Source organism: Vigna unguiculata, chromosome 10 (assembly GCF_004118075.2).
Source record: "Vigna unguiculata cultivar IT97K-499-35 chromosome 10, ASM411807v1, whole genome shotgun sequence".
NCBI lineage: Eukaryota > Viridiplantae > Streptophyta > Magnoliopsida > Fabales > Fabaceae > Vigna > Vigna unguiculata.
Genome location: NC_040288.1, coordinates 1,670,576 through 1,698,523, shown reverse-complemented (window position 1 = coordinate 1,698,523; position 27,948 = coordinate 1,670,576). Strand labels below are relative to the sequence as shown.

Sequence of the window (27,948 nt, the reverse complement as noted above, 5' to 3'; positions counted from 1 at the left end):
TATATATATATATATACTAAGAACTCTACACAAAAGGCACATAAAATTAGATTGAGAGAACAATGGATAACCCTAAACAAACTTTTGGTAGTTTAACAATTGTTCTATGTTTGCTTCTTGCTGGGGTTATTTTGTTGTTCCATTGGTCCTCCTCCATCTCCAATGAGTTATTCCTAATCCACAAAGAACCACTATGCAAGAAATCAAACTTTGTAAGTTAAAATTACATACAAGTTACATACAAGTTACTCCATTTTATGAAAACTGCTTCATTTCAGATTTTAGTATCTTCTTTTCAAGTGTGAGTCCCTACACATTACAAATTACGAGTTATAAATCCAGAATCATGAGACTTTGAATATAAGAAACCTGATATTATCTTCGATCCAAAATTTTAAGACAACGAGTTTATTGAGTCTTTTTTCATGTATATCCTCACATGTTAAATATATACATGTGTATATGTATATATGTAAAGAGTTTGATTCTCATTTTGATTTACCTTTAGTTCTGTGGAAACATATGCACTGCAGAACAATTCAGACATTGAAGAATGTGGGGATACCCTAGACTGTGCATTAGCGAAAGCTTCAATGGGAAACAAAACAGTGATAATAGCTATGGTGAATAGGGCTTATGTGGAGCAAGATGTGGAGAGTGACACCACCATGCTTGATATATTTCTCAACAGTTTTTGGCTGGGAGAAGGAACAAGATCTCTCATTCATCACATTCTTTTAGTTGCTGTTGATCAAATTGCCTATGATCGATGCCAGTTTCTGAAGCTCAACTGCTTCAGATTGGAAACAGATGGTGTTGATTTTGAAGGTGAGAAAGTTTACATGTCTCAAGATTTCATCAAGATGATGTGGAGAAGAACACAGTTCCTCTTGGATGTTCTCAAACGTGGCTACAACTTCGTCTTCACGGTATGTAATCCATTCCATTTTCTTGCTTTTTTGTTCTGATTTGAGAATGATATCCTGAACCCCAAAAGATACATACGAAAAAAAACGTAGGTAAGTAAAATATTTAAAAAACATCAGTAGGTGAATCAGTAGATAGATCTCAAATTACTTACGGATTATAATCTGTATGTAATAATCAGTAGATAATTGACAATTTTTTTGTAATAAATTACGTATAAGATCAATTTATACTCAGTTTTACAAATTGCATAGTTTCCACACTAATATTCATTTTATAGATCAGTTTTATAAGATTAAATCTTACTAGTTTTGTTTAAGTGTATAGGATTGAATCGATAGTAAAAAATGAGATCAAATTCTCTTTTAATGTTTTTTATTTATTGGATTAAATTTGTGTTTACTTTCTCGTTTTTAAATTTGTTTTTTTCTAAAATTTTGATATATTTTAGTTCTGAACTTTGAAATAAATGAATTAATATAGTGATCTTAATCCAATGACCTTAATTAAAAATAGATAATTATAATCCTTTTAATTCAACAACTTTTTTGTGTGTTAAATAGTGTTTCAGATGATATTTGAGTGGAATATGATAAATTGTGTAGATATTATTGTGTTAAAAGAAATTATATTTGTTTATTTTTAGAGTTTGAGAATCAAAATGTATTAAAATTTGGAACACAAATGTATTATAGTTTTGCATTTAAGTTTAGGAAAAAAAAAAACATAATTAAACTTTATTTATATAAATTTTCAACCAATAAAATGAAATTTGTCCTTCTGAGAAAATAAATCCAATTTTGAACAATTTTGTATCATAATTAAAGCTTTTCTTTTGAAGATTTAAAATATAATTTACATATTTAAAAATACTTTATAAATTAAATATAATTTACATATTTAAAAAAAGAAGAAGAAGAGAGAGACACTGAAATGCCAAAACAAAAGTTCAAAACATATAAATATAAAGGAAGACATATGTTATAGTTAGAAAGTTGAATAATGTTCTTTTGATTTTTCAAATGTCAAGATTTGTTTATTTTTTCATAACGTCACACCTTTTCTTATTGTGTGGTACACGTAACATGTCTTAGTTACGTGAGTTGAAATTTGAACAATATATCAATTAGAATGAGATTTGAAGATTAATTCAATCAATTAAGAAAATGATTTATAATTAACTTTAATAGTTAATGTTTAATTTTGACAAAGTTTTTTTTTTTACTCATCCTTTCTTTTTCTTTGTTAAATATTGATTGCATCAACTTTTTTAAAATATTAAATATTCATTTATTTCATATTATCTATTATACAGTGGTAGAAAAACTTAATCACAAACTAGGAGAAGTGAATCATATATGGTTAATTAATGGAATAATTGCCATATTCAAATTAAAAGGTAATGTATTTCTGATTTCTACGTTTAAATTTTCCTTTTGAAGATGATATCTAAAACTACTAAAATAATTTATATTTCCTGTCAATTTTGTTTTGAATTTTTTTTAGAAAATATTTATAAATTTTGTTATGAAAAAAGAAATAGTAGGAAATTACTGTCAATTTTTCTGTAAAATATTTTATATAAAATACTTTTTCGCAATAAATTTTGTAAGAAATACTTATAAATTTTATAATTTTGTAGGAAATAATTACACACGAAGAAATTATCTGTCAATTAAGATTCTTAGAAAAAATAGCAGAAAAAAATTCCTGCAAATTTTTTTAACAAATTTGCAAGAAAACTATAATGTAATACGAAAAATTTTGTAGTGTAAAATAATACTATTTAGTATTTCATCCATCTCATATTATATCTTTCAAAAAAAAAGTTAGTATCTAATCGATATACTGAAAAAAAGCTATATGAGAGAAAAAAAGTTATGAATTGCAGTTTTTTTTTTTTTAAATTATGTCTTCAGTTATATTATAATAAACCTGAAGAAGTTATTGAAAAAAAGATAGTATTTGTTTTTTTTTAAATGATGTATAATATGAACCGGATTTTTTTTTAATTACTTAATTTTAAAATATTTTTTTATACCACTAATTCAATCATGTCTTTTAATAATTTTATGCTGTTTCCTTCTTGCACATGTCATACTTAGTTACGTAAACGTGTGCACATTGTTAGGTTTTACTGTTAGTTTTTGTTGAAAGTTGACCTTTAAATTAATTATAATAATTCCATTAATTATTGAAACACATCCAAAATATCTATCTATCATTAAAAACTTGTTTTTAGAATTTCTATTCTGAGAACATATAAATGAACCTCATCAATATAATAAAGTAAATACAGAAACATGATGTTGATGGTAGAAAATAACACAGATTAAAAATATTTGTAGTTAAAAATAGTGAAGTTTATGACTTTTTTTTTTCTTTTAAAAGAATATGTTTATGATATCAATAAATAATATTAAAACATGTTTGGGTGTTGTTTAAAAATGGACCACGATTTTCTTTTATAATTTTGATAAAATTAAACAAATGATTTAAACATTAATGTATCCTTTTTAAGAAAAATATTAAGTTACAGACAAAAATGTTTATTAGAAACAATTTTTCACCTTCCTTTTCTTTTCTTTTCTCTATAGAATGCAACCCTCTAATGTGCTCTTAACTTTTCTCTAAAACTTCTTTTTCTTGTTTATTTCATTTTCATATTAAATAAACAAAATTCATGCTCAAAAAAGTAGTCTAAATTATTAGAGCACAGATAAATACAAATACATACATAATTCTTTCATTGAAAATTGCATAATTAAATGGAGTGCAAACTAAATTTAAATAAAAAACTTTTATTTCATTTTAAAAATTTCTATAGGTTGCTAAAAATTCGACTTAAATATTTTTTACAATTCTATTTATTAATTTAAATTTAAAGTATGTTACAACCAACAATAAATATTTAATTAACATACAGGAAAACCAGAAAAATGAATTTGACATAAAGACAAAACCCAATAAAAGGATAAAATTAAATAACCAAAAATTAATTGAGTAACAAACCATTTTGCATTTACATGTGCATGCACTTGTTTTCCAAAGTTTACTTTATATAGAATTTAACTTTCAAATTCATATTTTCATCTTGCGCATAATATTAGGTATTCGAATTCTTACTTTCTACCTTCACTACAATTCCAGCGATTAAATGACTTAAACCGATTTAAATATTAATTTATAAATTAATATTATTAGTAATTAAAATAATTTTTATTATAAATAAAAAATTATAATTGGTGACTAAATAAGTAACTAAAATAGTTTATATTATAAATAAATATCAATTTCTTTAGTAGTCAAAATCTTGATAACTAATATTAGTGACCAATTTAGAAACTAATTCATAAAAAAAAAAACTTTAATTATCAATTTAAAGATCAATTATTCATAATAAAAACTATTTTAGTTACTAATAATTTTTAGTTTATAAATTGTATCTAAATTGATTACTACAATGTTAATTATGTTTTGTTACTAAAATTGGTCATTATTTAGAATTTTTCTTGAACTGTTTCATTAAAGAAAAATGATTTTTGACTACTAGATTTTGACAATTTTCTCTTACAATCTTAGGTGTCATTTTATAAGTGGTTTTCTATCTTTATATTTTCTTATTCTCAATATTCTAAAATCACTTAGAAGATATCACCTAATGTTGTAAGAGAAAGTTGTCAAAATTTAGTAATCAAAATGTTCTTCGTTAAATAACATATATGTTTATATCGGAGGGAGAACCAGACTTCAAACAACACAAATAATGTAACATGTTTTTGACAGGACACTGATGTAATGTGGTTAAGAAACCCATTTACAAGGTTGAGCAAGAATGAAAGAGAAGACCTTCAAATAAGCACAGACATGTACAATGGTGATCCTAGGTCAAAGGAAAACCTAATCAACACTGGATTTTACTTTGTGAGGTCAAGCAACAAGACCATCTCCTTGTTTGAAACATGGTATGATGAAAAGGATAATTCCACAGGAAAAAAGGAGCAAGATGTGCTTCTTGACCTAATTAGAAATGGTATTATTGAAAAATTGGGAATTAGGGTTAGGTTTTTGGATACCCTTTATTTCAGTGGATTTTGCCAAGATAGCAAGGATTTTAGGGCAGTCACCACTGTCCATGCCAACTGTTGTAGGAGCATCAATGCAAAGGTGGCAGATATGAAGGTTGCCCTAAGTGATTGGAAGAGGTTTAAGAGGTTGCAACCTAATTCTACACTGAATATTCCTCAATGGACTAAGCATGATTGGTGTCAAAAATCTTGGGGGAAGACCTAGAAAAAAAAAAACCCAATTTTTGTATGGAGCATATTTCTCTTAATTTAAAAGGTTAATATATATTTATATGAGTTTTTCTTTTTTCCACTATTGGTAAGAGAATTATAAATGAATAGGAAAATGATTATGTTGTATAGATTATGCATTGGAATACCTATATAGGGTTAAGGATGAAAAAAGAGACCTCTTCATCATTTAAAATCTTTCTTATAATAAAAAAAAATGCATAAACCCAATATTTTAAAGTTTTTAATTGAAAATGATATTTTATCGTTTTTTTATATAAATTTACTCATGATTCATTTTGATAACCCAAAACTCTATACCTCATGTACAATAATTAATCCTAAAAATAGTATCATATATCATTTTGAGCATGTTACCATACTTTTCATCAAAAATAACTTTTTTAATTAACATATTTTTCCACATTTTTCATCAAAACTAGCTCTGTTTTTAATTTAATATTTTTAAAATAATGATTAGAAAAGTTGATTTCTTTATAAAAAGTTTAAATGAAAACATATAACTTTTCCTTCATGATTAGAATTTGGAAATACAATATTTCAACACAATTACAAAATTTATTACTTTTTCAAAATTCTTGAAATTTTTTAAAGTATATATATATATATATATATATATATATATATATATATATATATATATATATATATATATATATATTCTAAACTAATAAAATGATTTATTGTCCAAAATCTAAAATAATGACAAAAAATGGCTATGATCTTCCTAAAATTATGGTTTATGTTAAAGTAATGTGTTTTTTAAAATATTTAGCGTAAATATAGGTATCGTTGAACAAGAATCAATCATTAGCGGATCTTCAACAAATATTTTAGGATATCAAAACTTTTATATAAAACTATAAAATCTTTCTTAAATGTCAAATATATAAAATGATTGGACGGGAACATAGGAGAGAAGAGTTGGAAAGTCTCACTAAACACCAACCAAGATGTGTCCTAGAACAATCGTCTATCACATATTAGATGACGGTGTTTTAGTAGAATTGTCGTCTAATATGAGATAGACGATAATTTTCGTTATTCCTCCCATATTTGATTTTATTCGTTGTTGTTGTCTTTGATTCGATTTCATTGACACCGTAAACGGTTGTTGTGCCATAGAGGGAAGAGTGTGAATTCTCTCTTTGTGGTGGTTGTTTTCAACCCACTTCGCCGGCGTCATTCAATATTGATCTGCTAAGTGTTCCTCAGGTTGGTTTTTTCCTTCTCCATCCAATTTTTGTTTTTTTATTTTTAAAATTGTGTTATATGTGTAAATTGTTTGAATTATTTTTTATTATTTGGATTGTTATAATGTTGAATTCGTTGAATGCATTGGTATGCAGTTGGCAAATTGTTTTGTTTTTAAGAAAAAATTTAGTATAATTTGTTTTTAGTTGATTTGTTGAATATACACATCTAGTTTTTGTTTAATATTAAGATTACATTTTTGTATAATTTATTTTAAATAAAATTAAGAGGACACGATCCTAATAATAAATATATTGAATTTTATAATTGTTTGGTTGAGCAATTTAAGAAAATTAATTACTTTATAATAATTTATTAGTACATGTATATTTTAATAACATTTCATATATTTTATGAAAATTTTATTAACTGTACTTTATATTATTTTTTGAGTGCTTTGATTGTGATTTATTATTATTTTTTTTTAAACTTCAAGAACAAGATAAAATGCTGTAAAATTTTTGTGAAATTTAAAAATATTATTTTGAAATTTATTTGTATCAATAAATTAGATTTTAATAAATTGACAAAATTAATGGCTGGATTATAATAAACAAAATTTCACCCAAATTTAGGCATAAAAAATAGATTTTAATAAATTGAAAAAAGAATGTACAAAATTATAATGAACTAGATTTTCACCTGGGTGAAAACTAAAAAAAAAATTAAAAATAAATATATTTTAATAAATTGACAAAATTAATGATTAAATCTGAAAAAAAAATTAAATTCATTGCTTTTAATTGATACTGTGTAGGAGATAATTTAAAGAATTTGAAATAAACATAAACAGTAATACGGTGTTTAACGTTACTCCTTAATATCAAAATTAATGTTTACTTACCAAAATGATCTAATAAAACAAATGTGAGTGATTTAATTCTTCATCAAACATAACCAAATATGGTAAATTTAGTTGCATTCAAAGGATAACGTAAAGGATACTGTAAAACGAATATTTAGATAAACTATTTAAATTTAATAATAGCTTAAAGGCTTAAAGTATCCTTCAATATAGGTTTGGCAATGCCATTTATAATAAGAATAAAGGTTCTTAGGCCTCAATGGTGAGTTTTCTGATAGTTGTAGTTTCATTAATTACTTTTTAAAGTTTTTTTTTTTTTCAATTTATTGATGTGGTAAATTTTGTCCTCTTGTAAATTATTATGTTTCTTTAAAATGTACTTATAAATAGTAAAAATAGTTAATATATGTATAACTCTCATTACTGGTTTTTGTGAACAAAGATAAAGACACAAAATGAGAAAAACGATGGAAAATCCTCTTGTGAGTTTGGCAACAGTATCACTTCTCTTCATTGGTTTTATGTTGATCTACCAATGCTTCTCCTATTTTTCCAACCAAGCCATCCTACGGCAAAAGGAACCACTCTTCGACCAATCGAATCTTGTAAGTTCATTCAAATTTACCTTCTTCTTTTTTTCTGCTTTTGCCTCAAAATAAATCATGCATACATGCATCAAAAATATTTTCTTTGAAGTGAAAACTTTAAATTTAACCCTAAAAACCGATTTGTAAGATAAGTTTTCTATTCACTTATATATTAAAAATGTATCTTATCTCTAGTCGATGTAAGATTTTCAATACCACACTGAGGCATATACATATCGAGCGTGAAACTTGAGATTAATGAAAGTTTTGACACTTAGATAATGGATGACATGATAGATTCAACAAACAACAAATCTTGTCAGGATAGACTACAGATAATTTTGATATAGATCATTTTAAGAAGTGGACTTTAAGTCTAACTTAACCTTACAAAACTGATTTGTAAAGTGAGATTTACACTCAATTATCTCTATCTCCAACATCGATTGCCTCAATTAGTTCTTAATATGAATATGAACATAAAAAATTCATCTGAATATCGGTCATCATCTCACATTATAAAGTTAAGTGTTTGAATTTTTTGCAAACATCAAAAACAGATATCTTCACTTGCCCAGATAGTTGTTAATCTGGTTTGCATCAATCTGAACATCAAAAACAGACATCATAATTGAACTTTGTGCAAACATTGTAGAACAAGTCAAACACTGAAGCATGTGGAGATACCCTTGAGTGTGCTTTGGCGAAAGCTTCAATGGGAAACAAAACAGTGATAATAGCAGTAGTGAATAGGGCTTATGCAGAGCAAGATGTGGAGAGTGACACCACCATGCTTGATATATTTCTCAACAGTTTTTGGCTGGGAGAAGGAACAAGATCTCTCATTCATCACATTCTCATAGTTGCTGTTGATCAAATTGCCTATGATCGATGCCAGTTTCTGAAACTCAACTGCTTCAGATTGGAAACAGATGGTGTTGATTTCAAAGGTGAGAAAGTTTACATGTCTCAAGATTTCGTCAAGATGATGTGGAAGAGAACACAGTTCCTCTTGGAAGTTCTCAAACATGGCTACAATTTCATTTTCACAGTAAGTTATTCTCTTCTTCTTCTTCTTTCATCTTTTTTATATTATTATCATCAATTGTTCTTTCTCATATTTCAGTGCAAACAACTGATATAATAACCAACAAACAAATGTGTACTTTTTTATATTCAACAAATGAACAAGGAAATAGCTTTTACCAAATATAATAACATTTAAAAAATTTCTATTGGATCATGTTTTTCCAATACTTACTATTAAATTAAAATTTCATGTGATACATATTATATGTTAAAATATTTATATTAATGTGAAATTATGTTATGCCTCAATCAATTATATGCATTAAAATTAAACTATAGCATATATATACTTTTCGAAATATATCAAAACATAATTATTAAATTAATTTATTATTATTTATTCAATTTAGAAAAAAAAATTAACATAAATAATTGCATGCATATAAAATTATAACTCGTCTATTAATTAGATCGAAAAATTTACTATTAATAATTAACGTAAATATATTATATATTAGTGTGATTGATCTTTAGAAAATATTATATTGGTGTAATTATATATATATATATATATATATATATATATATATATATATATATATATATATAAGGGTGCATTTTAAAAATCATTTTTTTCGTTATTTTCTATTTTTCTTTAATTAAAATTTGAAACATTCCCCCTTCTTCATTTTCTTTCCATTTTACATTACAAAGGTGAAGTCAAAATGTGTTTAATTTAGTCTTTTTGGAATATACTAAAATGACCTAACCTTACCTTGATGTAAAGGAATATTTATTGTGAAGTTGGATGTAAGTAGTTAATGTATACAAGTGAAATGTCAAAAGGAAAGTTTAATATTAATTTTTTCATTAAATAAATTATTACCATTTTAATAAAGTAATGTAAGGTTTAATTGTGCGCCTAATTAAAGTATACTAATATCTCCCAATTATTTCCTTTGTTTTTTTCTTTGTTTGAAATTTGGAGCAATTAATAACATTCTCATTAATGGTGCCGAAAACGATTTTATTGTTCTCATTAAACCTTTGACTTTGTTATGTACTTTCAAGTTTGAACACTAATATTACTAGAGTTAATAATTATAGTTGTAGTAATAACAATATACCAATGTATCTAATTTGGTTAATTAAGAGTTAAAAAGACAAGGATGATATATATTCATATATAGTTTAAAATTTTTATATTTAATACACTAGATTGGTTATAGATTAAGTAAATGTTTAACGAAACATCATATCATATAACGAATATATATCCATATATGTATAAGAAATAAAATAACATACCTAAATTTTTATTATATGTTGGTGGCAAACTAACTTTTATTTATATTAAAATCTGAGTGTAAAAATTGGTATCAATAATTAATAACCACGTTATTAGGTGTAGATTGATATCATATTCATAATTAATAACCATTCCACTATTCACTTACGTGCAAAGTGCATATAGCTATTACAAACGTTTTTTCGCATTTAGAAAAGACAAATATATATATACATATATATATATATATATATACATATATATATATATATATAAGAAAATTTGTGGTCCACACTCAAATTAGGTCATTTTGAACGTCAACGAAGATAAAGCAATTTTAATTGCTTTTTCAAAATATGCTCACGTGACTAGGGTTGTAAAAGTGCACCTTACGAATTAAGTTAAAACGTTTGATGATTCAATTTAACATTATATTTTAAAATACATCATAATTTTTTTTAGTATGATCTTATGTTAAGTACAAAAGTATATAATTGAACTTCAACCATTTTATTTTTCTTCCATACTTAAATATAAAAAAAATATGTCAATTAACTTTCAGTTTCTTTTTTTTTCCTAATTTTCATGTAATATGAGTATAAATCTCATTTTATAACTCAGTTTTGTAAGAACAAATTAAAATTAAAATTAATTTCTTAAGACATATCAAACTTAATTTTTTTTTTTTATCTTCTAATTCCCATGCAACATGTTTTGTACAGGACACAGATGTAGTGTGGTTAAGAGACCCATTTACAATGTTGGGGAAGAACGAGACAGAAGATCTTCAGATAAGTTTAGATGGATACCTCGGAGATCCATGGTTACAGAGCAGTCCAATCAACACAGGGTTTTACTTTGTGAGATCAAACAAGAAGACGATTTCCCTGTACAAAAAATGGTATGCACAAAAGGACAATTCCACAGGGAAGAAGGAACAAGATGTTCTGAGTGACCTAATTAAGGGTGGTATTATTAACCAGTTAGGACTTAGGGTTAGGTTTTTGGATACCCTTTATTTTAGTTCCTTTTGCCAAGATAGCAAAGATATTAGGGCAGTCATCACTTTCCATGCAGCATGTTGCAGAAGCATCACTGCAAAGGAACGAGACCTGAAGGTTTTGCTCAGTGATTGGAAGAGGTTTAAGAAGTTTCAACATAATAACTCTTCTCAAACTACTAAGTGGAGTACTCACACTTGGTGTACCCAATCTTGGGGAAATTCTCTAAAAGTAAAGGGTAATTAGGTATCATATATATAGTTGAATGTTTTTTTTAATTTATACAAGTTGTTGTATTTTGTACTATGATTATGAAAAAATTCAATAAATTTTAAGAGACAAAATCTTTGTCTTCATGTGTTGTAATAATCTTGCCCGTGCAAATACAAATACATTTAAGTACATTATTACATTTTTATTATAAATTTACTCGAAAGTAGCGATACTTCAATTTAGATCACGTGTTCGAGACATATTCGTATATGATATTCTAGGATATTTTACTGATACTTGTCAATGAAATATTTAATATATAAAGTAATAAATTTTTATAATGACAATAATGTATAATCTTTTGTGTTGACAACTTTAATACTTAATTATGATTTTAATTTGGATGCAGGTGATAACATTAATTTATTTATCATGTTTTTGAAAATATTATACACTTTTCAATATGCTTATATAACGTATCATATTCTATTATTTTTAAAATTAATGTATTATCGTGTCAAATACGTATCGTATCCGATACACGTATCGTATTGGTGCATCATAATAAATCTCATTTGGTTTTGTTTGTAAATCTTTATTCGGATACGTATCTCCATTGTACAAAAGCAATATTATTGTCTAGGGTTTTCAAGCTCACCAATGATGACCGCAATACAATACCCAAATATATCAATCGAAAAGAAAAAAAAAAAAAAAGCATATTGATTTCCAAAATTCTAACTGATGCAACTAGTTTCCTTTTCAAAACGGATGTTGTAACATGGTGGCTAAATACTAGCATTCTTGTTTTGCTGAGATTGAATAATTATTGTTTTTGTTTTTGAAAAGAGTTGAAACATTTCGTATACACTACTAAAAATTCTCATATTATATGAGAATTCTTTTACAAATTTGTCAAAAAAAATTGCAAGAAAAGATTTTTTTCTGTTATTTTTTCTAATAATTTTAATTGGTAAGTAATTCCTTCGTAGATAATTATTTCTTACAAAATTTTAAAATTCGTAAGTGTTTCCTACAAAATTTATTGCGAAAAGTGGTTTATTCTAAATATTTTGCAAAAAAATTGGCAGCAATTTTCTGTATTTTTTTATAACAAAATTTATAAGTATTTCATACAAAAAAAAATCAAAACAAAATTGGCAGAAAATATAAATTTTTTTAGTAGTGATATATATATAAAAAAGACACATAAATAAAATTACTTTATAATATTTAAGAAAGTAAAAATACCTAAATTTTCATGCCATCAATTCACCATATAAGTAATTAGTTTACTAATTTTAAGGATTATGTCACAGGACTCTAATTTTGTTGTTTTTTTAGCTATTGAATATTATTTTTTATATTTAAATGTGGAATATATTTCCTAAACAAAATTTTAAAAAATTTGTACATTTATTTGAAGTGTTTATTGATTAAAGTTCAAAGGAAATGACATTAATTACAATTAAATCAATATTTTTGTAAAGTTTAATACTACATTTTGATTTCTATATTTGTTAGAATTATTTAATGTGATCCTTACAATTTTTTTTTTCAATGTAATGTAGTCCTTTGTTAAAAATAAAAATCAATGTGATCCATTAAAATAAATTAATATTGACACTTTTATAGAGAGTGACAACATAACAATGTAAATGACACATGGTAATGAAGATTGGTATCACTTTGGATAAGTAAATCATGTTAAACAATTATGTCATTTATGCTCTCATGTTATCACCTTCTAAAAGATGTGGAAATATAAATGTCATGTGGCAAGTTGGTACATATTGAATGCGTCAACATTAATTTAAGGTACAGGACCAAATTAACTATTTTTTGACAAATATAAGCACTACATAAATTTAATTTTTTTTAAATAACTATATTGAATGATTTCAATAAATATTGGGATGAACAGTAATATTAAACCTATTTTTTAATACTGATTAACACTTTTGATTTAATATTTTAAAATGATTCTCAATAGGTATTTTAATATCGAGTTTTTCCTCTGAAAATTGAATTGAGACTTATTATAATCATCATATATATATATATATATATATATATATATATATATATATATATATATTATATATATATATATATATATATATATATATATATAAATGCGTACACACAGGAACGATAACACCTATATAAGTTAGTATAGAGATAGATTAATAACCAGATTATGAGAACAAAGGAAATTTCTTACGTATTAATTGGTAAACGAGTATTGATGTAAATAAAATTATAGTATAATTAATGATTTAGTCATTTAATTTTTTGGTTTGGTTCATTCTAGTTCCTTATTATTTCTTGGTTCAATTTAGCTTTCGAATTCTTTTAAAAGGTTTAATTTAGTCTTTTTCGTTAAGTTGACATCAACATCGTATTCGTAGATGCCACATGTCAAGTCACATAATTTTCAATTTTATTTTATTTTTTTAATTTCATTTTTAAATTTTTATATATTTTTTAAAATGTATAAAAATTGTCACGTGTCAATTTACAATTATGTCACATGAAACGTTACATTCGTGGTGTCACGTGCAGTGGCGGACCTATGCCATGACAGAGGGGAGCCACGGCTCCCCCAATTTTTTTTTTTGAAATTTATATATATATTTAATTATAATAAAAAATTAAGATTTTTAAAATTATTTATATTAATTTTATATTATGGAAATTATAATAAAAAATAAAATAAAAAATTTAATAGAGACATTCATTTATAAAAGAGATTAGGATTTTTTTTGGCTATAGGATTTTTTTCACCATGTAAATTATCGTGAAAGTGTGTGAAGAGAAATAAAATAGATACAAAGAGATAGATTGAGAAACAAAGATTGGGGAACATATAGATTGAAATTGAAGTATACTTCTCGCATGATCTCTCACAGATAAATGTTAGTATCTTATTATGATTTATGTATGTTAAATTTATGATTCATTTTAGAATGTTTATCCAAATTAAGTTTATTCAAAATTAGTATAAACCTAATTATGATTTTAGGGATTCTTTTGTGAAATTGGTATAAACTGTAATTATACTTTTTTCAAAATTATTATAACCCTTAATTATGAAATTTATGGATTTTGTGTTTTTTGTTGCCTATGGTAATTTTTTTTTTAAGTTTTGAATTTATACCGTGTTGCTTATTTAATTAAAGTGGTATGAGTTTTGTTATGTTTTGCATTATGATAATTGTGATTTGTGAATATAAATTTTATCTTTTTCTAAATAGGTGAGATATGATAAATTTATATTAAAAAGATTATGATAAAGAGTAAAAAAATTTATTTGTTTTTTTAAGAAGAAGGTTTGTGATAAAGATGAAAAAAATACATATACCTTAACTAAACTTTTCATGAGAAATTTCACGAGAACCAAGAATTTAAGATAATGAAAAATAAATCTCTAAAGTTTTTAGAGTTATATATACTGAATTTAAAAATTATTTAGAACGCGATCCGGGAAAAGCGTCATCAAATTTGACAATACCCACCAAATTAAATTGATGAGGTATGAATGACTTATCTAAAATGATATTCATGGTTTGGTATCATGATTTAATAGCATGATATAATAGCGAATTTTGTTGAATTCTACTATTTTATGTGTTTGTTTTAAACAGGGAAAATGAAAAAAAAATGAAAAACTTTTTTTTTTCAAACTAAAAAAAATTATATATAACAAATCTAATTTGGCACCCCTAAAGATTTTGTCCAAGTTCCGTCACTGGTCACGTGGTAGTGGTAATGGTACTGGTTGTTTTCAATTTAGTCCTCTAGTTACATTTTTGATTCAATTTAGTCCTTTTATACTTTCAAACGATTCAATTATGTCCTTCCCTATTTGAGAATAAATTAGTAAATAAGCTTAATTGTAACTTATCTATACAAGTTAAAATATTTTTTTTAGAATTTATACATTAAATCATCTCACATAAATACTCAAATTATTTTATTTTTGACGTTTTTAAACTTGTAATTTTTTATACTTGAAAGCGTTTACACTTATAAAAAATAAAATATTTTAATATTTAAGTATAGTGATTTGATGTATAAATTTTAAAAAATTATTTTAACACGTGTATATATAAATTGTAATTAAACTTTTGAGTTATAAAACTGAGATCTACTTGTGATACCTAAGTTTAGACGTACTTAATATTACAAAAGACAACTATTTTATATTTCCCTCTTGTATCCATATGAACTTGGGTTGGCATATTGGTCCTAAGGATTTGAAAAGGGCTTACATAAAATTTGATTTTGGGATATGTTTAAATATTGATTTTATTTTTGTAACTTTACACTCTTGTGTACTTTATATAATTTTATGGATCAGTTGTATTAGATGTGAGAGTGTATTTCAGAGGAATCCCAACTATACATATTGTCTAACCAAGTCCAATTCTATCGTGACATGTTTCTCAAAAAATTCGATTCGTGTGGACTCTTCCCCCAACTAACAAAGAGATCTTGACAGAGTTGCTATTTATGAAATTGAGCACAATTTTGCAACGAAATAACCTACTTGTTTTTGAAGAAGAGATACAAAACATGTTTAATATTCCATGAAGGATATTAGGTATATTCATAATACCATCTGGGCCTTAGACCCGTGTGATAAAACAAGTAACAAGATATTAAGCAATGTTAGTGAAATAATAAGTTACTGTGATTAAATAATAATAATAATAATAATAATAATAATAATAATAATAGCTATAGCGTGACACCTTACCAAATATACAAAATATTTTGTGAATATTTTGTATTAAAGATATCAGGGCACAATCATACTAACGAAATTTGTTATACAATTATTTCTCCCAACATATGTATCTTAGAATATCTTATAATTTGCTTTAGAGATGAGACTGATTGAACCCTACTGAACTGAATCATCTATTGGGTCAGATAGGTATAATTGTTGTTTTTAAATTTTATATCATATAATTTTAGTTTGTCTCTCAATTTTTGTCTATTAAATGCTAGTTGTTAATATATTATTAATGGAAATGAACCCACATCCTCTTTTTCTAAAGAAGATGAAAAAATAAACTTTTATAATGAAATTTGGTTTCAATGATATATCTTAAAACTATTGCATGTGTTATGGTTTACTTTCAGCTATTATGCATGATTCATGCATTAGTTTTAGTTTGCATCACTACGCAATTCATAAATAATTTATATTTGAAAAAAAAACTTATTTTTTTTTCAAAATCTTTTAAAAGTTATTTTACAAGATATTAATCGATTATGTTATTTTGTATTTGCATATTTTTTAACAAAAAAAAAATTGATATACATGATTAATTATCATAAATGAGATCATAAATAAACCTCCTAATTGATTATGTAAAAAAAAAATCAATTGATTCAAATACTAATTTCGTGTTTTATTCATTTTGGATTGTCTATCACATTAAGTCATATCGTTCTCTATACTCTTTGTTTATAAATTGAATGTTTTCTTTGATGTTTCATTTAACAATTGGTTTTATGGTTTTTTCTAATAGACTTTTAAAAAATTGTATACATTAAGTGTATATATTTTACATGTGAACACTACAAAAAAATAAATAAATTTAGTGATGGTTTATTAATTGAAGTTAAAATAACCTCTAGTAAAAAATAATATAGTAGAGATTTTAGATATTCTTTTTAAGTTTCAGGCGTAATTTAAAAACTATAGTAAAATTTGGATTTCCACTTTATTAATATAATTTCTTTACGAATATTTGATATTGAAAAAGAAATACATATTTTTTATATTAAATATTGAATAATGTTACGTTTTCTTGGTTGTAATCTTTTATTATTTTACAAGAGTATATATATACTGTGGTGGAGCTTCTATGGAGTTGGGAGGGGCTATGCCCCCAAATATTTTTGATTTTTTTAAAATTACATATATTTTTGAAATTTTTAAGAATTTTTAAATTTTTAAATTTTAGGTAGCATATTTTAGAAATTGATGAAAATTAAATTGGTTTTTTTTATTTTTTTTATAAAATACAATATTTAATGCTAATAAATAATAAAACATAAAATCAAATATAACAAATAATACAAATATTTATGTTTAATTACTTTTTTTTATCTATGTATTCATCTAAAAATATCAAATTGTGACTAAACAATTGAGATCAAATTGAGACTAAAAAAAACTGCAGGACCTTGATATTTTTTAAAATAATAACCAAAAGAGTAATTAAACAAAATATTTATTAAGATATTTTTTATTCTCATTACCTTTTTAGTTTTTCACTCTCGTATTTTATTTTATGTTTTTGAAGAAAAATTAAAGTTAGACATATACTTATTATTTTTGCTCTTATTATTTCTTATTTGTTTTCTTCCTTTCTCGAATAACAAGATGTAATATTCTTGTGTTACTTGATAATGAAATATTAGTTTAATAGTTTTAAAATTATTTTTTTTATCTTATGAGTATCTTGTATATTCATTTTTTATTATTATAGAAGTAAAATATAATGTATTATGTGTTTTTTCATAATCGATTTTTAATTGTGACTTGACTACAATATATTTATCTTTTAATAATTACGTGTCTCAATTTTTTATTAGATTATAATAAATTATTTTTTAATATATTTAAAAAAATATATTGATGAAGAATAAAATAATAAATGTTTTTTTAAGTGATAAAAGAAAAATTACGTGAAGATGAAAAACAAAATAGATTCTACTTCTTCACATATTTTGAAACACTGTACTAATGATCCAATCTAATGATTCAATTGTTCATTTAGAGAAGTTATTTTTTGAAAACATTATACTAATGACTCAATCAAAATCAAATAATCATATTACTTTGCCTCTTCCAAAATTCTTGATCAAAATCCGTCAAAATATATATATATATATATATATATATATATATATATATATATATATATATATATATATATATATATATAAGTATAAACGTTATCCATTAAGGATGAGATGAAACAAAAATTTTATAATTTTTATATATATATATATATATTTTTTGTGTCATTCAATATTATTATTAATAATGTAACACAAATATTATAGGGTATGTGTGTATACGTTTTTTAAATATCTAAAAACAAGAAATGATCGTAGTTATAGATATATTATTATAATTATAGTTATAGATATAACAAATTTTACTTATTGAAATAAAAAATATTGTAAAAAATAATACTGAAATTATAAAATGTGAATGAAATTATCTATTTATATTATTATAAAATTATTTAAATTTTGGAAAAGTAGTTACTAAAATGATAAAAGAGTAAATAATTATTTTATAAATATTTTAAATTATTATGCAATCATTTGATTTCATGAATCAAAAAATTATTTTCTAAAATGATACAATTGAGAAATATTTTTGTTATTATGAATAAATATGTAAATTTAAAAATGAATAATTAAGAGGATAAATTTGAAAAAACAAAAAGAGGATACAAACAAATTATATCTTCTTTATATACAGTTATAAAATAAAAAACAAAAGATGTATATAATTATAGATCTAGCTATAATAAAAATAAATTTCAGTTACTGAAATAAAAAATATTCTAAGTAATATTATGTAACTAATACTATGAATAATTATTTAAATTTTAGAAAGTAATTAATAAAATAATAAAAGAGTAAATAGTTCTTTTATAAACATTTTAAATTATTATGTAATTATTTAAATTCAAGAAAGATGTTACTAAAATCATAAAATTGAAAAATAATATTTTTATTATGAATAATCATTTAAATTTAAATAATAGTAATGAAGACAAAAAAATTAAAAAGAATATTAAAAACACAAAAATATATATTTCTTCTTTTATATATGAGCGAAAACACATATGCGTGCGTTTGCATTTTCTTAATTTTTATAAAAAATTGAGTTAGATTAATGTATACTTAATTTTTAAATTTGTTGTTGAATATAAAATTAGAAAAATAAAACATATAAACAAAATAAATTTTTAAAATAATGGTTAAAGATAGAAAAATATTTTAGAATAACGATTAAAAAATAAATTATTTATAAAATAATTAATTATTAAAATAATAATTAAGGCTAAAATAAAAAAAGAAGATATAGATAAAAAGAAATTATCTCTTCGGATATTATTATTATAGATATGTATAGACAAAATGATGTTTTTAAAGAGAATAAGATAAAAACATATAATTACCTGAAAAAAATTTAACCCATAATAAAATAAAATAAAATTATACAAAAATTACATATTTAATTTATGTAATTATTGATTTGTCTTGTTTTATTTTTTATTTTTTATATTTTAAAAATTTATTTGTCTTGTTTTATTTTTTATTTTTTATATTTTAAAAATTTATTAATTTAGTTGGTTTTTATTAATTATAAATTATAAAAATAAGTTCACCTTATATCTAAATTATTGTTTAAGGTATTACAACTTTTTAATAAGTAAAATATGAAAAGATATTGTTTTCTAAAATTTGGTTGGAATAATCCATTTCATAAATAAATAAATTGACCTTGTTGTCTCATTCTATGTTTTCTATCAAAATCTCTTTGTCTCTCACTTATAGGGTTTTGTATCGATTCTTGTTATTTAGGGTTTTCTCGTCTCTTTCAATCCCCAATTCTCGATCTCTAGGGTTTCTCATCTCCTGGGCTCTCTAGTGCATCTCTTTCACTTTTGATTTCAGCGTCCTCCTTTTGATTTTTTCTCAGATCTCTCAATCTCACACAAAGCGCGGTTCAATTTAGGGCGTTCTTTCTATTCAAGCTTTAGTTTGAAGAATGCCTCCGAAATCGGCAAAGCGTGGGTCCGTGTCAAGCGCCTCAAAGAGGGGTGGCAGAGGGGGCAGGGGAATCTCCAAGGTTGTGCAGAGCCAGCAGCAGCATGATGCTGCGGAAGAGGTACTGAAGGTAGAGGAAAAACAACCCATTGTTGTTGCTGAGGAGGAACAACCCAAGGCGATGGAAGAAGAGCACCCTGTGGTTGAAGAGAAACAGCTTGTGGTTGAAGAGAAAGAATCTGTTGTGGTGGTTGAGGATAAGGCTATTGATATGAACCAGATGGCTCCGGAGGCTGTGGAAGAAGCGTCCCATCTTGCTAATGGGTTGACCGCTGTGAAAAGTAAGAAAATTTTCTTTTCTTTACGCTGTAATGATCAAGCCTTTGGATGTCTAATGTTTTTTTTTTGGCTGAGGATGGTGTTGTGTTGTAGTTTAGGATCTTGGTTGTGATGCTGAGTTGAGTTTAATTGCTATGGTAATCAAATTTTGTAATTATAATTATGATTTTGGTTTGATTATGGTTCTTGATATCGCGTGATGATGATAATCAATACTTTTAGTTGCAATTGTGATTTTAGTTTCATTGTGACCCTTGATATTGTTTGAAATTGGAATAAATGGGATCAATGGGGTCATTCGTGGTTGCTGTTTGGCCAAAACCCTTAATATTACGGGAAGTTGGGGCAATTGTGGCTGATGGAAAATTGCCAAATTGCACCTTCCCATGTGGTGACAGTTTCACCCCAATCTCTTGTACTGGGTGAAATTGGGACAGATTTGGTCGCTGAAAAACTGCTGGGAAGAATTTGCTGCAGTTTTGCTCCAATCTTTGAAATTGGAACAATACACCAACAATTGGAACAAATCAATGCCGCATGCAGTTGCAGTTCTGTTCTAATCCTTGATATCGGGTAAAATTGGGATATATGGGGCTGATATGGCTGCACATACCTCACAATAAACCCTGTATAAAATCTTGTTTATAACAAATTGGTTTTTGAAACATTGCTCCTAAAACTTTGGGATTCTTCTGAAACTTTGTATTGTTTTAGTTGTTGTTTGTGTGTGTTAATCTGAATTTATTTTGGTGCTGAATGTGTGATATTTGACAGATGAGGTTCACGAGGTACGGAGGAAATGTAACCTCATAGTAAGAGAGCTATTGGAGGAATTATTTGTTTAATGTGTCTTTAAATGTAGTAGTTGTTGGAAATTGACTTGGGGGGCTATTCGATGAGATGCATGTGCTTTGATGGTGATAGTTTATTTTTCAATCTGTTTTGGTTCAAGATTTTTGAGTTCATTTGTGTGCTAGTCTGCTGTGGTGGGGGTAGTTCTGAACACAATGACATGATTATGGATTATGGACTATGTTGATTTAATGAGTACTGTGGTGTTGGAAAAGTTTTTTCAGTTCTGATTGAAATGTATTCTTGACAGACAATGAAGAGGAGGTTAAGGAATCGATTGATGAATATGAGAAAGATGAACGCTTAGATTTGGAGGATAATGATCCTGAGTATGAAGCTGAGGAGTATGGTGCAGTTGATTATGATGAGAAAGAAATTGAACAAGATGAGGGTCATGAGGTGGGCAATGAAGTAGAGGAAGAAGAGGCTGAGGATAATTTAGGTGAAGAAGAGGGTGATACAGGTGAGGAAGAGGTTGAAGATGTTCATGACGAACTTGAGGGTGAGGAGGAGCATGAGCATACTGGTGAGGAGCATGAGCACCCTGACTTTGCTGACGTGGATGAAGAGGAACATCGAGAAGTTGTGAAGGAAAGGCGGAAGCGGAAAGAGTTTGAAGTTTTTGTTGGTGGCTTGGACAAGGATGCTACTGAGAGCGATCTGAGGAAGGTTTTTGGTGAAGTTGGGGTTGTTACAGAGGTCAGGTTGATGATGAATCCTCAAACTAAAAAGAACAAGGGATTTGCATTCTTGCGTTTTGAAACTGTGGAACAAGCTAAACGAGCTGTAGCAGAGCTCAGAAATCCTGTGGTAATTTTTTTTTTTTTTTCTCCGTGGTTGGGTAGACTAAAAAGGATGCTGTGATAAATCACATTTTTATCTCCCCAATTTCAGATTAATGGCAAACAATGTGGTGTTACTCCTAGTCAGGACAGTGATACACTCTATTTGGGGAATATATGCAAGACATGGACAAAGGAAGCTGTAAGTTAATTTTTATTTTCTGAGTTTCCGAACTCAAATTCCAAGTTGTGTTTGATAGTTATTTTCTTAATTCAAGTCTGCTTTTTTTTTCTGATCACAAATGAAACTTCCGGTGCCAGTTAAAAGAGAAGCTGAAACATTATGGAGTTACAAATGTTGAGGATTTGACCTTAGTAGAAGATACTAATGATGAAGGAAAGAACCGTGGGTTTGCATTTTTAGAATTTTCCTCTCGTGCTGATGCTATGGATGCCTTTAAGCGACTGCAGAAGAGGGATGTTGTGTTTGGAGTTGATAAGCCTGCAAAAGTTTCTTTTGCAGATTCTTTTATTGACCCGGGTGATGAAATTATGGCACAGGTATGTTCTAAATCCAATTCCTTGGTTTAACAAGGGTTTTTCAACCGATCCTGTGTACTGTGGTTTTCTGGCTTTGTTCAAGCATATTTAGGGTGCTGTAAAAAACGCTTCTGGGTTCCAACACCAGTAGTGGTTTCTCTTTTGGCTGCTATATTGTGGATTTTGGATATTGTATTATTCTTGTTACTTAGTTTCAAATTCTATTCACATTAGCTGTGAGCATTTTCACAGTTTTCTGCAGGTTTGGTGGTTACAATGTGTTTGCTTTAGCAACATCAGTTTAAAACTAAACAGTTTTTTATATGAAAGAAGCTACATTTTTTTCATCAGCAATAAAAAATATTAATAAAAGAGGAGAACAAAGGGGTACTGCAACCCTTTTACAAATGAGAAAAGCTATAGAAGAAGCTACTTGGAGTGCTTTTATGGTTGATAATTTAATTGCTAATAGCTCTGCAAATTTTGTTTACTTTTTAAGGCTAGACACTGTGATACTTTATTGTGAGTGGATAAACTATCCATATTGTGGTCTCTGGTGTTTTGATGCTAGTAAACCTCCAATTTACTGATAAAGCGTTTGTGTTGTAGGTTAAAACTGTGTTTATTGATGCATTGCCTCCTTCATGGGATGAAGATTATGTCCGAGATCTTCTCAAGAAATATGGAGAGATTGAAAAGGTTGAGCTTGCCAGAAACATGCCAGCTGCTCGTAGGAAGGATTATGGGTTTGTTACATTTGGCACACATGATGCTGCGGTAAAATGTGCTGATAGTATTACTGGCACAGAGTTGGGTGAAGGAGACAAGAAGGTCTGTCTTGGATATTAAACAAAGTGCTTATATTCTTAAGTTAAATGGGGCATTTTATAATGGTTTTTCTTCTTTCAGGCAAAAGTTAGAGCCAGGTTGTCAAGACCACTCCAGAGAGGTCGTGGAAAACACATTAGTCGTGGTGACTATCGTTCTGGTCGAGGATCTGGAATGATGACGAGGCCTTCATGGAGCCGACCTGCTCCTCGTACTTTTACTCGTGGTGCAAGAGGAGTTGGAAGTCGTGCTCCACCTGCTAGACCAGTTAGTGTGAGGGATAGACGCCCTATCATGTCCATACCTGCAAGAAGTAGGCCAATACCTCCTCCATCTAGATCTTATGATAGGAGACCAGTTGGTATGTATTCCGTTTGTTTTTTAGTAGTTGACTTAGTTTTAATGATGTTTATTTCTCATTAAAAAGTAAATTATTGTATTTATCTTAGCACCTGCATATCCAAAAAGTAGCATGAAGAGAGATTATAGTCGGCGAGAGGATATACCACCTCCAAGAAGTAGAGTTCCTGTAGATTATGGCTCAAGGGTGGCTTCTGAAAGAAGACCATCTTACAGGGATTATCCTGCCCGTGGTCCTGGTCCTGGCTACTCTGAGCTCCCTAGAAGCACATCTCGGGCTGCACCTAGGAGGGGCTATGTGGATGATGGATATAGCCAAAGATTTGAGAGGCCTCCACCTCCACCTCCTCCCCATCTAAGCTACCGTGAAGGACGTCCCCGAGATTATGATACTCTGTCCGGCTCAAAACGTTCTTATGCTGCTATAGTGAGTATTATTTCTGCATAGTTATTATAATTGCTCATTTTCTGTTATTGGATTTTGTTCTCTAATTGTTAAATGAAATCATTCACTTATCACTTTCGTGTTTCAATAAGGATGATGTTCCTCCTCGGTATGCTGATACTGGTGCTCGCCAATCAAGAGCACGATTGGACTATGACTATGGTGGTAGTGCTTCACAGTATGGAGATGCTTATGGTGATAGGTTAGTTTTGTTTGATAGTAAGGTTTTATGCTTTTATTCCTCCCTAAACTAATTATTGTCATGTAACCCATTCAATACTTTTGATTGTCAGACTTGGAAGATCCAGTATGGGATATGGTGGTAGCAGCAGAAGCTCTATGTCTAGTCAAGATTCACATGGGATGTATAGCAGTCGACAGGGCATGAGTTATGGAGGTGATTTATTTGCAATTAGCCTGATTTGTTATTGTCTGCATCAGTATTTTGCTTCTTTTCTTACCATTTTACACGTGTTGCTTGTCAGGTTCTTTTACTGGTGGAGATGTTGGTGGCTTGTACTCATCAAGTTATGGCAGTGATTACATTTCCCGTGGAAGTGATGTAAATGATCCTGACCTTTCTCAGTCTGTAAGACATTGTGCTATGAATATATGGTTTTATTTTATTCTTATTTATTGTTTTTCCCATTCTGCAGGTTGGTGGCAGCTCATATTCATCAGTGTATTCGAGCAGGGGCGTGGGTGGTGGTAGCAGTTATATGGGTGGTGGTGGATCGGGATCTTATTATTGAGGTAAGTCATATGATGAATTATCGGGATTGCATTTTGCAGACTAAATCAGGATGCATCCAACATTAGTGAATATTTTTTCTGAGATTTCTCTATCCTCGAAATAGCATCTCTATTTTTTTCCCAAGGGCTGGTGAAGGTTGCACGCTGTGGTTACTAGTGAATTTATCTATGACCAGATCTGATATAATAAAGTGGCTGCTGTAGGATGACCGTTGAAGCTTATGCGCATTGTGATGCCTACAAATTTGGAGACAAAGGAACATTGCTATTTATAGCCTTTTTTTGGAATTTATCGCAAAATCTAGCTCTTGTCAATCCAAGCTTCTTGGGTCTTCTCTGGATGGATGTATTATCAGTAATTGAATTTGTGCTGTATGGACTCAAGTTAATTAGAGATGGAAAAAGTATTGAGCAGTGATGTGTAATTAAACCCTGATTTATGAAATCATACTTGGATGGATACTATGAAAGATTTACCCACAGCTCCATCTCCCTTTTCATTTGGACTTGAGACCAGGATAGAGATTCTACTTGTTAGATTAAGGCTTCATGGATTTTTACCTGCTGAATTTATCAATAAGTTGGTTCTTTATTTTGAATCTCTAAAGAGATGTTTAGTTACTTTGGATGGGTTACTTGTTTTTGCCGTGATTTGATCAGAACAGAAGTGATGAACTAATTAGTACTTTGTTGAGCTAGTAGTAATAAGAGCGCTACTTCAGCAATTAATGAAGTCAAATAATTAGTTTATTGGATTTTATTTGACTTGGTGTCATCCTAAGATAGTAAAAGCATATTGCACTGGTAATATTTATTGCTGCTATGATTTGATACTTTTGAGGTTTTTGTGCTGAGGGGGACTTCGGGACAATGCTAAAGATGCATTGATATCTTTCCTTAGTTAACTTCAATTGATTTCCATAAATCATTTGTACACTGACATGGACCTCAGAAGATCAATTGCCTTTGCAATATCTTGGGGAAATGCTACATTCAAGAGATTAATAGAGAGTAGCAGAAGAGGGTTGAGAATCACCTGTTACTGAGTTTCTGAAATGGAATTAATTATTAAGGCTGGTTCTTTACGCAGCTCTGGTTGTTCCATCCTTCCTGCTTAATTGTAGCTAAACCCTATCCCAAAGGCAAAAGTTGGCAAAGTTTATGATTTGGTTTTGATATTGTTCAATGCTTAAGACTTTAAGTGGGTGTTTCCAACTTTATACCCTGTTAGTATGGAGTTTCAAAAACTACTTTTGTTAAGTTCTGAAGGAACTGGAGCCATTGCCTACGGAATGGGGTATTGCCTAAGTATGTTTTCTGTGTGAGCTTGTTCGTTTTAGACTTCAAAGTTTGTTAGGATTTGCGTTTTGGTAATTTAGATGATTTTACGTATAATTTTGTTAGGATTTGCCAAATCAGATGATTTATCATGCATATAACATGGATTTCAGACTATTATCATGTGAATATTCTGAAGTGTGTCAACTTCAGAATCGTTAAGCTTTAGTTTGTCATGTTAGGTGTCTTCAGTTTCCATTGCTCTCACATAGTGTCTTCTTAAATTTAATTATTCTTCAATTGGATGAGTGAGGATGGTTATCTGCTAACCTAAGTTTTAGTTTCCAGTTTGTTCTCTTTCTCTCAGTGCAGGGTCTGAGATCTCTTCAAGCCCGTTTGCTCACACTCTGCATATATGGTACCCTTTTTGATTTTTGATTTGGTAAATCTTCTTATATTTAGTTGGACGCTGTCACAGGTTTTTGTATATCATCAGTGTTTTGTCGATTGCTCATGCATTGTTTCATTGTAAACTCTGGTTAAACTAACAAGCTAAGCAGATTCCTGCTTATTCCGCTTATTGTATAATTTTAACTAAAGAAAACAAGGTTTTTAGAATTTAAAATAGTTCTAGCTGTTAGTTTTTGACATGGTTGAGCTAGGTTCCAGATGACCCTGTGCCATGTTTTTTGCTTGTGGAAAAGAAAATGTTAGAGTAATAATTAGTTCTAGAAGTTCATGTTGCTGAGTAGAATTTTATTTTAATAGCAAAAATATACGTGACATAGGTACAATTTGAAAGTAAAAAGGGAATGAAATGGTTGTTTTCTTGTGGTATTCTCACATTTTTCGGCCCCCTTTTCATAGGAAGCCATAACTTTTTTTTTTTAATTTTTAATTACAATATTATTACATCATTGATTGTTTGATTATTAGTTTTAATATATTGCGATTCTTTGATGAATTCAAAACCGGCAAAATTGTTATAATTGACTTTCCTCAAATTTTGTGTCTACTTTTTCTTCAAAAAAATGTTTATTTAGTACCAAACCTTTGTCACGTTGATGAATAAGAAATTACACGTTGATGTATTGTAATTGACTTTTGTGAATTTTTGTTAGAAAAAATAAGATATCCATATAAATAAAACTTTGTGATTGCATTAAATATTCTATTCTATTGCATCAATCTTAAACTTCTGGCTTCTATTGTATTACGGTTCATCTTCTACACAATCAAAGGTGTCTTTACTAACATTAAAAATTTGTGAATATTATGAATATATTCTGATTCAAACACAAAATCTAAGTTCTTTACTTTGCACCATTTCCCATAAAACGAAGTCCTTAATTCAAATGACCTTTTAATTTGATCATTTTAACAAATATATCATGGACGATTATTTTTTCTGAAATTTAAAAAGATACTTTATTTTTATGTATAATTTGGGATGTTTTATGATAAATTATGTTATTCTGGTAAAAAGCTTTAGAGAAATTAAAATTCTAAAACTTTATATATGTAATTAAATTCA

The 27,948-nt window shown here is 27.4% G+C and overlaps 3 protein-coding genes across 7 annotated transcripts; all 3 read left to right on the top strand.

Annotated features, from left to right (window-relative positions):
* Positions 1 to 36: 36 nt before the first annotated feature.
* LOC114167341 (uncharacterized protein At1g28695-like) lies at positions 37 to 5,301 on the top strand. 2 transcript variants are annotated; one of them, XM_028052403.1, is made up of 3 exons: positions 37 to 212; positions 534 to 929; positions 4,714 to 5,301. In XM_028052403.1, exons 1-3 carry the CDS (start codon positions 63 to 65, stop codon positions 5,218 to 5,220), a joined length of 1,053 nt encoding a protein of 350 aa, XP_027908204.1. In that variant the 5' UTR covers positions 37 to 62; the 3' UTR covers positions 5,221 to 5,301. The 2 variants fall into 2 exon arrangements, with proteins under 2 accessions (XP_027908204.1, XP_027908205.1); XM_028052404.1 differs by having other exon boundaries at positions 72 to 212; positions 509 to 929.
* Positions 5,302 to 7,742: 2,441 nt separating this feature from the next.
* On the top strand, positions 7,743 to 11,520 carry LOC114165736 (uncharacterized protein At1g28695-like). The gene is made up of 3 exons (XM_028050310.1): positions 7,743 to 7,910; positions 8,548 to 8,943; positions 10,932 to 11,520. Exons 1-3 carry the CDS (start codon positions 7,761 to 7,763, stop codon positions 11,454 to 11,456), a joined length of 1,071 nt encoding a protein of 356 aa, XP_027906111.1. The 5' UTR covers positions 7,743 to 7,760; the 3' UTR covers positions 11,457 to 11,520.
* An 8,718-nt stretch (positions 11,521 to 20,238) lies between these two features.
* Positions 20,239 to 26,985, top strand: LOC114167387 (nucleolin-like). Of its 4 annotated transcripts, none has more exons than XM_028052473.1 (12): positions 20,239 to 20,578; positions 21,679 to 22,238; positions 22,323 to 22,412; positions 22,532 to 22,771; positions 23,360 to 23,581; positions 23,660 to 23,939; positions 24,028 to 24,365; positions 24,476 to 24,585; positions 24,677 to 24,780; positions 24,869 to 24,945; positions 25,040 to 25,136; positions 25,341 to 26,985. In XM_028052473.1, the coding sequence occupies exons 1-11, from the start codon at positions 20,239 to 20,241 to the stop codon at positions 25,133 to 25,135; spliced, it is 2,457 nt and encodes an 818-aa protein (XP_027908274.1). In that variant the 3' UTR covers position 25,136; positions 25,341 to 26,985. The 4 variants fall into 4 exon arrangements, with proteins under 4 accessions (XP_027908274.1, XP_027908277.1, XP_027908276.1 ...); XM_028052476.1 differs by having other exon boundaries at positions 25,313 to 26,985; XM_028052475.1 differs by having other exon boundaries at positions 25,262 to 26,985.
* The last annotated feature ends 963 nt before the right edge of the window (positions 26,986 to 27,948 follow it).

Bases quoted from the DNA above. Each gene is read 5' to 3' on its own strand.
- LOC114167387 (XM_028052473.1), top strand. From the start codon at position 20,239: ATGCCTCCGAAATCGGCAAAGCGTGGGTCCGTGTCAAGCGCCTCAAAG. The intron at 22,239-22,322 runs GTAATTTTTTTT...CCCCAATTTCAG, and splicing joins CAGAGCTCAGAAATCCTGTG to ATTAATGGCAAACAATGTGG. The intron at 24,781-24,868 runs GTGATTTATTTG...GTTGCTTGTCAG, and splicing joins ACAGGGCATGAGTTATGGAG to GTTCTTTTACTGGTGGAGAT.
- LOC114167341 (XM_028052403.1), top strand. From the start codon at position 63: ATGGATAACCCTAAACAAACTTTTGGTAGTTTAACAATTGTTCTATGT. The intron at 213-533 runs GTAAGTTAAAAT...TATGCACTGCAG, and splicing joins TATGCAAGAAATCAAACTTT to AACAATTCAGACATTGAAGA. The intron at 930-4,713 runs GTATGTAATCCA...TGTTTTTGACAG, and splicing joins GCTACAACTTCGTCTTCACG to GACACTGATGTAATGTGGTT.
- LOC114165736 (XM_028050310.1), top strand. From the start codon at position 7,761: ATGAGAAAAACGATGGAAAATCCTCTTGTGAGTTTGGCAACAGTATCA. The intron at 7,911-8,547 runs GTAAGTTCATTC...CAAACATTGTAG, and splicing joins TCTTCGACCAATCGAATCTT to AACAAGTCAAACACTGAAGC. The intron at 8,944-10,931 runs GTAAGTTATTCT...TGTTTTGTACAG, and splicing joins GCTACAATTTCATTTTCACA to GACACAGATGTAGTGTGGTT.